The following is a 12,368-nucleotide window of genomic DNA, read 5'->3' as shown; positions in this document are numbered from 1 at the left end:
CAATCCCGGCCTGCCTTCGTGAGGTCCACGCCTCCAGAAGGTCCCGGCGCAGTCTGGGTCACTACTGCTCTGACTGGATTACAGTTCTGAGGGCAAAACCCCTCCAGCGACACCACTGCTGGCCACACAGGAGTCTCCCGGGCTCCAGGGCTCAACACTTCCCACTAATTCACTCGAAGATGCTATTTCTCATGTGTTGTTACTTTGTCAACTACAAATTGACAAATTACTTGCCAAAGTAATTGGCAAGACCGTAGAAATGCAGAAAAAGTTTGCCACCGTGCTACATGGAAATAAAACTTGTGGTTGGGACCCTGTAACGCTCTAGAGACAAAGGACTACGGATGATGTGAGAATAGACAACATGAAAACCATGGTGCGAGGGCTGGGGCATTGTGATTTTCCTTTGTGAAATATTCTTCAATATTTAATTACCTTTCGGTTTAATTACCTTTCGGCCCACACATTCCTGCTTGCTGCCCTCATTCTGCCTGCGGTGCCTTTGAACGATTCAGCTCAGGGGGCTGGGATCCACTTCCCTTGGTAGAAAGGACCACACTGGGGGCGGGAAGGGGGAATTTCGCTTGAATAAGGCCCTGGGCTGCTCAGGGACCGGCCGCTGGCTGCCTCTTTCCACTGAGCACACACCCCTCGTGGCTGAAGCAGTGAGCCGGGCCCATCGCTAACCTATGGTGCCCTCCTGTGGCAGAGGCCTGCCTCCGGAGACAGCAGCCACAGAAACGGACCTGAGTGCCAGCAACCCTGACAACCACTTCTGACGCGTAAAAACTGCACAAAATTGCCAGAATGAGTCAAACTGAACATTTACACGGCCCGAGAGATGGGTCCATCATTGGAGGCAAGCCGAATGGTCTGGGTGGGCTGTCTAAGGAGAGGCAGGAAGTCAAGGCCATTGCCTATCATGTTAGGGCCTGTGGATTGAACCCCCGTGGCAGGCAGCGGTGCACAGCTCAACGAGGCTTTTCAAAGAGGTATTCGAGATCCGGGGCACGCAGTCTCTGCTCTTTGTTTTTGTTTTTAGCGAAGTCTCTGAGCATCGTCATGACTTCGTTTTCAAAGATTTCTGGGGCTGGTTTTGCTTCTGCAAGAGAAGGATAGACAGAAAGAATGTCAGTCAATACTCAGGCACAAGGACCTTGAAACCTGAAACTCTAGCCTTGGCAAAGAACCAGTAGATACACAGACGGTCTCCATCCTCCCTCTAAGTATACACGGCAGCCTCCACCGGGAGTCGGCAAACTACAGCAGCCCGTATTTGTAACCAGTCCTATGGGAACAGCCGCTCCCATCTGTCGACACACCGTCCGTGGCTGTTGTGGCACTACCACGGCAGGGTTGAGTAGCCGCAACAGAGACCGTATGGCCACAAGACAGAAAGCATTCACCGTCTGGTCTTTTAGGGACAAGTTTGCCGACCCCTGGACCGTCCCAGCTCAGCTGCACCGTTTTGCTCTGCACTTGGTATTCTCTGGTTTTCTGGGTGTAGTGTTTCCCCTTCCAGCCTATGGACTTCCCGAGGCAAAAATCCTCAGTTGTACATGACAAACTAGCAGCTCTACTGACTTAAGCAAAAAGGAATGCATTGCAAGGCTATGCACGCAAAATGGACATAAACCCGGAGAACCAGACTTGAATGGACAGACAACGGAACAGCATCGAGGGCAGAAACACAAGAGCGTCATCTTGGGAGCACACGAGGGAATCCCAGTAAGCACCTTCGCCTCCAACCTCTCTCTCCAACTTGAGACACTCACCTAAGGTTCAAATTACAAGCAAAGCCTCCCGCTGGGAAAGCTTGGGTAATAACGTGCTGGAGAAGGACCCTCCTATCAAGACCACAATGCTGGGAGAGGGAATTCCTCAAAACAATGCCCGATTCCCCCTCACTCAGCACAGAGCCCGGCGTCCAATGGACCTGGCATCTGTTTTCTGTGGCGATGAAAATAAAGTCCAGGAGATTCAGGCTTCCCCCAAAGACAGTGAAAGTTCAAGAGAACACTGCGCTCATCCTGACAACAAAAGCCAGATAAAATACAAAGAGCACGACTTTCTGTGAAGTCGTCAGAGAACAGAGGTTGCGGGGCAACCAAGTAGAATAAAATGTAAGGGAAGAGAAGCCCCTCAAAGGAGAAACTGCACATGGGCACCTGCTCGCCCGAGACAGGTGTGGGAAGAAGAGACACTGGATACCCCATGAACAGGTAAGAAGAGTTTGGCTACAATTTTGAACAAACTGCTCCGAGCCAAGTGTGGGCCACAGACACCAGGGGAGTTCACACCCTGCAGGCTGTTGTCAACAGACCTCCAGAATGCGCTCCTGACAAAGACTAGGCTCAGAGCAGGAAGCTGGAGAATGCCTGCCTCAGTGAGGCAGGCCAGGAGGAGGGGAGCGGCCAACAGTGCAAAAAAAAAAAGCATAAAGCCCAGCCCAACCCTTCTCCTCTCAAGAATAAAAGCCTTAAGAGACTGAGACTAGGTCTCCAAATCCAGTCTCCTACAGGGGTAAAAAGGGAAAAGGAAAAAAATTCTATTCCTGTGGGACAGGCAGAGCCAGAGAAGTCCACCCCTGGGAGCCCAGGGCCACAGGGACTGAATGTGAACCAGGATAACAGAGAATGCCCTCCCAACTTTCCTTGCCCCAAGGGAGGGAAGCACCAAGTGGGCGCGACAGGAATCTACGGCTGGGGAAGGACAGAGCATGAAGAGATCCCTTTTGAGGCACAGAAATACAAGGAAGGCACAATGCTGAGCATAGAAGGGGAACACTGAGATATGCCTCTGGAAACTCAGCCCCTACTCTAAGGACATGGTAGCAACAGAGGCTCGTGGTGCAGTGAAGGGAACCAAAGCAGTAACAGAATTTAGGGGTACCTGGATGGTTCAGTCGGTTAAGCGTCGGACTCTTGATCTCAGCTCAGGTCTTGATCTCAGGGTTGTGAGTTCAAGCCCTGCACTGGGCTCCACGCTTGACGTGGAGCTTATTTAAAAAACCAAAACCAAAACAGAATCTAAGGGAGCTTTACTCCTAACTAGACTGATTTGATCCCCATCTAATAGCCTAGTAGAAGTGTGCCCATTTCTAGGCATATATAAATACTATCTACTTTAGTCTTTAGTGTTTTCCGCATAATGTCCAACATTCTATCGAAAATTATGATACACATGCACACAAAAGAGGAAAAACACAACACACTGTGAAGGGACAAAGCAATCAACAGAAAAACATTCATGGATGACCCAGATTTTAGAACTATTAGGGAATTTCAAGTAACTAGTATGTTAAAGGCTCTAGTAGAAAAAGTAGACAAAAATGTAGGAACAGATAAGCAACTTCAGCAGAGAGTTAGAAACATTAATGTTAAAAATAAAAATACAGTAGCAAAAAAGCAGATTGACCTCAACAGGCTCATCAAAAGATTCAACATTTGGGGAACTGGAAGACAGATCAATCAATATTACCCAATAAAAATTCCTTAAACTGATACATAAAAAGAAAAGAGTTGGGGTGCCTGGCTGGCTCAGTGGGAAGAACAAGCAACTCTTGATCTCTGTGGTGTGAGTTCAAGCCCCATGTCGGTGTAGGGATTACTTAAATAAATAAATATTTTAAAAAGAAAAAAAAAAGAAAACAAAGAAAAAAAGAATTAAAGACACAAAACAGAATCCAAAAGCTGTGGGGTAATATTAAATGGAGTAATGGGATCCAACATTCCCAGAGAACCCAAGCAGAAAAATCCCAAAAACAAACATCAAGACACATCATGTCCAAGCAGCTAACAACCAAAGATGAAACGCTGAAAACATTCAGAAACAAATGACACACTGCATACAAAGGAATAAAGAAAGACACAGCAGACCTCTTGTCAGAAACCATGCAAACCAGAAAACAGTACCCAGAATTTGAAGTTAATGCTATGATGAAGGTAATCAAAACAAACCCAAACCCAGCTCAACTCCTGACCAGACCGACTCAACCCTGCACGCTAACAGCCTGGCAAATGAAATGTGCCCCTGCAAAGTGCTGAAAGAAAATACCGTGAACCTATAATTCTATACCCAGTGAAAGAAAGTATCCCTTAAAAATGACAAAAGCAGAGAAAATTCATAATAGTAGACCTGCACTGCAAGAAATATTAAAGGAAGTTCTTTAGGCAGAAGGAATATGATATCAGATAGAAACATGGATCTATGCAAAGAAATGAAGATCTCCAGAGATAACACAAAGGTAAATATAAAATATATGTGACACATTGTGTTACATATTGTTGTCATATACACAACACATATGAGAGTTATAATAATCTATACACAAATGTAAAATACAATGTACTCTTTTCCTTATTTTAAACTGCTCTAAAGATAACTGTCTAAAGTGAAGCAGGAGAAATGTCGTGTAGACTTACAGCGTAAGTAGAAGTAAAAAGTATGTCAAGAGCGTCACAAAAGATGGGAGGGAGGATTTGGGAGTATATTACTGTGAAGTTCTTACATCATACACAATTCAGTCTAAGATCACTTGAAGAGACACTGTGATTAAGGATGTAGGTTGTAAACCCTACGGCAATCACTAGAAAAATTATAACGAGAGGTATAAATAATAAACCAACAATAGAGGTCGTGTGAAATTTAAAATGCTAAAAACCAGGGGCACCTGGGTGGCGCAGTCGGTTAAGCGTCCGACTTCAGCCGGGTCACGATCTCGCGGTCCGTGAGTTCGAGCCCCGCGTCAGGCTCTGGGCTGATGGCTTGGAGCCTGGAGCCTGTTTCCGATTCTGGGTCTCCCTCTCTCTCTGCCCCTCCCCCGTTCATGCTCTGTCTCTCTCTGTCCCAAAAATAAATAAAAAACGTTGAAAAAAAATTTAAAAAAAAAATAATAATAAAATAAAATGCTAAAAAACAAACAAACATGGAAATAGAGGGGGAAAGGAAAAAGAACAGATGGAAAAAACAGGAAACAAAGATGGTAGATTTTAATTCAACCACATTGCTCCTTAATGATATATAACACACCAGTGGAAAGACAGAGACCGTAAGATTGAATGAAAAAGAGACTATGTATGCTATCGATAAGAAGCTCAAACTAAACATAAAGACAAAGATATGGGCCACCTGGCTGACTCGGTTGGCAGAGCATGCGACTCTTGGATCTCAGGTTTGTGAGTCTGAGCCCCACTCTGGGTGTAGAGACTACTTAAATAAATTAATTTAAAAAATACATATAAAGACAAATACAGGTTCAAAGGAAAGGAAAAGAATGGTGTGGGAGGCAGACTTCTAAGTTGGCCCTCAGTATTTCCCACTCCCCTGGTGTACAGGGCCTGCATAATCTTCAGGATTGTGGGCACAATGGTCTTCACTATCGTGATCAGGCTGTATACACGGCACGGCTAACCTCAGGACAGGAAAATTATCTAGGTGGTTCTAACATAATCACGTGTGGTTTTTTTCGTGCTCTCTCTTGAAAATGAATAAACTTAAAAAAAAAAAAAAGACAGAAAGAGCCATTATATAATGGTAAAAGAATCAATTCATCAATACAATAATCCTAAATATGTTTTCACACACCACAGAGCTACAAGATACATGAAGGAAAAACTGAGAGAATTGAAAGGAGTAACAGACAAATCCACAATTACAACTGGAGATTCTGACACTCTTCTCTGATTAGTTGACAGGATATGTACAGAGAAAACCAGTCAGAATACGAGGACATGAAGAATAGTATCAACCAAGCTGACCTAGTTGACATTTACAGCACACTTCACCCGCAGGTGCAAAAGACCTGTTATGTTCAAATAAGTGCACGTGAAACATTCATCAAGTATCATGACCACAGTTCAGGCCATAAAACAAATTTCAAGAAACTTAACCAAAACTATACAACGTACGTTCTGTGGTCACAATGGAATCAATAACAGAGAAATATCTGGAAACTTCTAAATAACTCACGGATCAAAGAGGAAGTCAGAAAGGAAATTAGAAAATAATCTGAACTGAATGCAAATGAAAACATTAACATATCCAAAGTGGCAACATGCAGCTAAAGCAGTGCTTAGAGGGAAATTCACAGCATTAAATGTGTATAGTAGAAAAGGTGGTCTCAAATCATTGAGCTCAACCTCCCCCTTAAAAAACTAAAAAAATAAGAGCAAATTAAGCCGAACACAAGCAGAAAAAAGGAAATAATGAGCAGCAATCAATGGAATTAGAAAAAGAAAAAGAGAGAAAATCAATGAAATCAAACGCTGGTTCTCTGAAAAAATAAAATTGATAAACTTTTAGCCAGACTGATCAAGAAAAAAAGAAAAACCCATAAATCATCAAAAATAAAGGAGGGACCTCACTACGGCTCTTCAGACATTCAAAGAGAAAGGGAATACTACCACAACTTAGATTTAACAGCTTATGATAATGGGCACTTATTAAAGACACACAAACTAACAAATCTCATCCAAGAAGAAACAGGGAACAGGAATTGTTCCACAGCTAGTAAAAAATAAAACATCAGACTTCACAGTTAAAAACTTCCAACGGGAAAAGCTCAGATCCAGATGGCTTCCCTAGCACATTCTACCAAACATTTGAGGAAGAAATAATACCAATTCTATATACTCTTCCAGGAAATGACAAAGGAGAACACTTCACAACTCATTTTATGAAGACAGCACGACCCCCATCAAAACCAGATGACGTTACAAGATAACTACCCGCCAAAACCCTCATGAAGACAGATACAAAGATCTTCAAAATATTGGCAAATCAAATACCTATCAAGCCCAGGTGGGGTTTAGAACGGTAATGCAAGGTTGGTTCAATATTTGAAAACCAATCAGTCAAAAATTCATCATATCAATAAACTAAAGGGAAAAAAATCATATGACCAAAAAATGATCATTTCTACAGAAATGCCTAGAAAGCACCTGACAAAATTCAGTATCTATGGAAAAACACTCAATATACTAGAACCAGAAGGAAATTTTCTCAATCTGATAAAAGGAATTTACAACTAACCTACAGCTAACTTATTTATTTATTATTTTTTTTTAAAATGTTCATTTTTGAGAGCACGCACACACGCATGCACACACAAGCAGGGGGAGGGCAGAGAAAGAGGAGGACAGAGGATGTGAAGCGGGCTCTGTGCTAACAGCAGAGAGCCTGATGTGGGGCTCAAACTCACGAGCAATGAGATCACGACCTGAGCCGAAGCCGGACACTTCACCGACTGAGCCACCCAGGCGCCCAGCTAACGTTATATTTAATGGTGAAAGACTGAATACTTCCCCCCAACAGTGGGAACAAAGCAAGGATGCCTGCTCTCACTGCTGCTATTCAGCATACGAGACATCCCAGATAGTTCAATAAAGCAAATTAAAGATATAAAGGGGGTACAATACAGACTGGAAAAGAAGAAAAAAAAAACATCTCTCTTCACAAATGACACAACTGTCTACATGGAAAATCCCGAAGAATCTACAAAATAGCTTCTAGAACTGAGTGAGCTTAGCAAGGTCGCAGGATACAAAAATCAATTATACTCTGACATTCCACCAACAATGGGAGATTGGAAGCTTTTCTTAAAGTACCATTTATAACAGCGCCAAAATACATGAACTACCTAGGTATAAATCCAGCAAAAGATGTCCAAAATAACGCTGAAAACTCCACCACACAGACTGTAGCAGTCAGACTTCTAGGATGGCCCCCACTGAGGTCCCCCTCTTGGTATCAAGCCCTTGTGTGATCCCCATCCCCACAATGTGCTGGACCGAACTCTTTAATTCAAACCAACAGAACGTGGTGAGGATAACAGAATGTCATTTCTGGGATTATGTTACAAAACACTGAGACTTCCGTCATACTAGCGGACTCCTCTTGTCGCCTTCTCAGCTGGCAGGCTCCAAAGAAGCAAGCTGCCAAGTGGGAGAGGCGCTGGTGACAACGAACAGAAGGCAGCCTCCAGGCAACAGCCAGCAAGGAACTCAGGCCTGCAGGTGGGGAACCTGTGAGGCACTTCATTCTGCCAACAGCAGAGAGAACTTGAAGCATCTCCTTCCCTAGCTGAGCCTCCATATGAGACTCCCGAACCCAGGCTGACACCTTGACTGTAACCTCGTGACAGAATAAGGCACAGGACCCAGCTAAGCCATGCCTGGATTCCAGACCCACAGCAACGATGAGATAATAAAGGTGGGTTTGTTTTAAACCAGTAAGTTTTGGGGTAATCTGTTATGCAACAATAGAGAACTTGCTGATTAAAGAAGTCAAAGGCCTAAATAAATGGAAATACAGCACGTTCATAGGTCAGACAATTCTAAATTGCTAAAAAAAAATTTTCCAAATTGATCTGTTGATTTAACACAACTCCAATCAAAATCCAAGTAGGATTTTTTTGTTTTTTTAGAGAAACTGAACAGGTGATTCTAAACCTATACAATTCCTAGAAAAAAACAGCAAAAATCTTTGTGACTTTGAATCAGGCAGAGTTCTTAGATACAGTATCAAACGCACAATCCACTAAATCACCCAATAAAACATGGATACATCACCAAAATTAAAAACTGCTCTTTGCGGGGCTCCTGGTTGGCTCAGTGGGTTAAGCCTCCCACTTCAGCTTGGGTCATGATCTCACGGGTCACGAGTTTGAGCCCCAAGTTGGTCTCTGTGCTGACAGCTCAGAGCCTGGAGCCTGCTTCAGATTCTGTGACTCTCTCTCTCTCTGTCCTTCCCCCACTCACACTGTCTGTCTCTCTCTCTCTTTATCAAACATAAATAAACATTAAAAAAAAAAACCTGCTCTTTGAAAAATAATGTTAAGAAAATGAAAAAATAAGCCATGGACAAGTAAAAAGAAATCTGTAAGACACATCATCTGATAAAGGACTTGAATCCAACATACAGAACACTCAAATTCAATTAGAAAACAAGCCCAATTAAGAAAAAAAACAAAGGTGGGGTAAGATTTGAAGAGACATATCAGCAAAGATATAGGAATGGCAAATAAACACTGAAAAAAGAGCCTCAATATCCTTAATTATCAGAGCCATGCCAATTTACTAGAGTGAAATACCACTGCATACTCCTTACTTAGAGTGGCTAAAAACAAGAACAAAACCCTGATAATAGCAAGTGCTGGTAAGGATGTGGAACTTCACACCCAGTCCCTGGCAATCACTGGTCTGTTTTATGTCCCTACACTTTTGCCTTTCCCAGAATATCATACAAATGGAATCATACAGTTTGTATGGCCAGTCTTTGATCCTGGCCCCTTTCACTTGCACAGGAGTCGGCAAACTATGGCCTGTGAGCTAAGGATGACTTTTAAATGGTTGAGGAAAAAAGTTATTTCATGACACGTGAAAATTATATGAAATCCAAGGTTCAGTGCCTGTCAATAATTTTATTATATCACAGTCACACTCAATTGTTTACCTATCGTCCGTGACAGTTTGCATGCTCTAAGGGCAGGAGGTGAATATCACGCCAGGGACTATATGGTCGGCAAAGCCTAAAATACTTACTACCTGTCCCATTATAGAAAAAGTTTGCCATAAACATACACTTACAACAGGACTCATTAACCCTTCTCCTGGGTATCTACCCAAGAAAAACTAAAACCTACTTCCACAAAAAGCTATATGCATTTATAGTGGCTTTATTCATAATCACCTAAAACTGGAAATACCATGATATCCCTCTACTGGTCAATGGATAGACAAACTGTGGTAGGTCCACACAATACAACTTTACTCAACAATACTAAAAGCCCAGAGCGTAAAGAGTTTACACCTTGTGGGTTTTCGAATGGCTATATAAACCTCTAGACTCTGTACCATCACACCCTACACATGGAACCTACAGAATGGTGTCTATTTTACGACTCAGATATTGAGTGGAAACATAATAACCGAAGACCCAGAGTGTGACAAAAACGACACGATGTCCCCTAATACCCGTTCTCTCATTTTTCCTTGATAATAAAGGAACCCCCAAGTTACCTAGACACATAGACTATAGTATTTTCTCATCATGATGAGGTGTAGTCACGTGACTAAACTGTGGCTAATGGAAAGTAAGCAGAAGCGCAGTGCGAAATTTCCCAAGAAGGATCCATAAAGAATCGGGTGTGCGCTTCTATACGTCAACTCCTGGCTGGAACATGGACGGGACAGGCGGAGCCTCAGCGAACTTTAAGTAACAAAACCATTTTGCACTTGTTTTGCAAAACCGTTTCTTCACTCTGAAGAATGTGAAGAGTGTTTGGGTTGAGTGTCCATTACGTGAACGAACGGCAAAAAAATTGCCTAGGCTACAACTCCAGACGCAAATCACCGCAAGCCATCCTATTTCTCATATCATGCTGCTTGTTTATCATGCCCAGTACCTGTGGCCCAGTAGTAAATATCCCAGTCGTTACTGGGCTCATTAATCAGACGATCATACAGGTTCAGCTGTTTCTCTGTCATGTGGTGCAGATATTCTTTAGCAAAGAGGCTAAAAACGAGAAAGAGAGAGAAGGAAGCTGAAAAGGCGGTCTCCAGTACGAGACAAGCGATGCCGAGACTCGTATTTCCCTACCTAAGCAGAATACAGTTTTCCAACATTCCCCTCTTTCTGCTCTCATAGAGCAGCCGGGCTCTTTTGGTTTCTATGGATTCATCAGTTCGCTCCTGCCACGGAGGTAAAGGGATTTCGATCATGTCTTTTTGGGAATCTGTTGGGCTGTCACCTCTGTAGAAACGGCTGAATGATGTCGTGCTGAGCGAGGGTGACACTAGGTGGCGCCTTGGCAGAGCAAGCATCTGAAATAAACAAAGCACAAACATCTTTATAATAACTAGCGTCACTGTCATTCCCTCAACACTTCCTAAGTACTAAGCTCATTCAATCTCCTTTAGTCCTTAAGAAGTTATGTTGATACTGTTCCCACTTTATAGCTTAGGAAGCTGAGGCTAGAAGAGGTTAAATAATTACCAAGGTCACCCACATAGTGACTGCAGTTAGGACTAGAACACGGCCCTAACTGCACATGTGTTCTTAACTGGTACCTTTCCAGAAATTCTCCAGCAGAAGTATCTTCTCCTTCCTTTGCATTCCCTTAAAGTTCTTATGGTGTTGTATATATTTTAGTTACTTGCCTGTGCTAGAGTCTGAGTATACAGTGACGGCATGGTTCCTAATCCCCAGAAGACTGCCAATCTAGAGAAGGGTAAAACCTATCAAGATGCAACGAGAAGGCAGTGATGGCAGCAAGATGGTGGAACAGGAAGCCCCCACTCCCCTCCTCCCACGGAGACAGCAACTCTACAACAAAACATGGACCGATTCCCTTTATGAGAAATCCAGAAACCAGGTAAGAAGCTCCTGAAATAAGAAGTCAGCAAATCCTTCCAATAGAGAATTTATATGCACCAGCCTAGAGAAGATATATCCACACAAAAATGTTTGAGAGGCTCCCAGAATCTTTAGCCAGGCTGACCGCTGAAGGTCTTTCCTTGCACAAAGCCAATCTAAAAAGACTGGGAGAGCAGACTGTTTTTTTGAAAGCCTGGATTCAACATAAATTTGCAAGGGACACGAAGAAACAGGAAAAAACATGGCCCAATCAAAGAAACAAAATAAATCTCTAGAAGCCAACCCTTAAGAAACAGAGGCGTATGAATTACCTGACAAAGAATTCAAAACAACTGTCATCAAGATGTTCAATTTGCTCCGGAAGACAGTGAATGAATGGAATGACAATATAAACAGAGACAAATATTAAAAAGAACCAAACAGAAATTTTGGAGCTAAAGAATACAATAACCAAATGAAAACAAATTCGCTATGGGGGTTAACTAGCAGACTTGATCAAGCAGAAGAAAGAATCAGTAAACTTAAAGGCAGGTGATTTGAAATTTCCCAATCAGAGAAAGAAAAAAAAAAAAGAATGAAAAAGAGTGAAATATGCCTAAGGGACTTATGGGACATCATCAAGCAAACCAACACAAATGTTATGGGGTCCCAGAAGGAGAAAAGAGACAGAAAGCTTATTTAAAGAAATGGCCAGGGGTGGCTGGCTGGCTCGGTCGGTGGCAGCATGTGACTATTGACCTTGGGATTGTGAGTTTGAGCCCCACATCGGGTGTACAGCTTACCAAAAAAAAGAAATTAATACAAAGAGATGACCAGAGGGGCGCCTGGGTGGCTCAGTCGGTTGAGCGTCCGACTTCGGCTCAGGTCACGATCTCACGGTTCGTGAGTTCGAGCCCCACGTCAGGCTCTGTGCCGACAGCTCAGAGCCTGGAGCCTGCTTCAGATTCTGTGTCTCTCTCTCTCTCTGCCCCATCCCCACTCATGCTCTGTCT

The 12,368-nt window shown here is 43.0% G+C and overlaps 1 protein-coding gene across 6 annotated transcripts in view; it reads right to left on the bottom strand.

Moving 5' to 3' along the window:
• Positions 1-808: 808 nt before the first annotated feature.
• The window catches only part of SDHAF2 (succinate dehydrogenase complex assembly factor 2), a 14,691-nt gene continuing 3,131 nt past the window's right edge, over positions 809-12,368 (bottom strand). For 4 of the 6 annotated variants that reach the window (XM_023239900.2, XM_006937382.5, XM_003993429.6 and 1 more), the window contains exons 2-4: positions 10,600-10,823; positions 10,406-10,515; positions 809-1,102 (exon numbers count right to left, since the gene is read on the bottom strand). In XM_023239900.2, the coding sequence (XP_023095668.2) occupies positions 972-1,102; positions 10,406-10,515; positions 10,600-10,823 (465 nt within the window). In that variant the 3' untranslated portion in view covers positions 809-971. Of the gene's footprint in view, positions 1,103-10,405; positions 10,516-10,599; positions 10,824-11,069; positions 11,093-11,159; positions 11,238-12,368 lie in introns of those variants that run through there. The other 2 variants (XM_019812498.3, XM_045039408.1) reach the window with 2 other exon arrangements.

The sequence above is a fragment of the Felis catus genome, chromosome D1 (assembly GCF_018350175.1).
Source record: "Felis catus isolate Fca126 chromosome D1, F.catus_Fca126_mat1.0, whole genome shotgun sequence".
Lineage (NCBI taxonomy): Eukaryota > Metazoa > Chordata > Mammalia > Carnivora > Felidae > Felis > Felis catus.
This window is presented reverse-complemented; position numbering and strand designations above follow the sequence as displayed.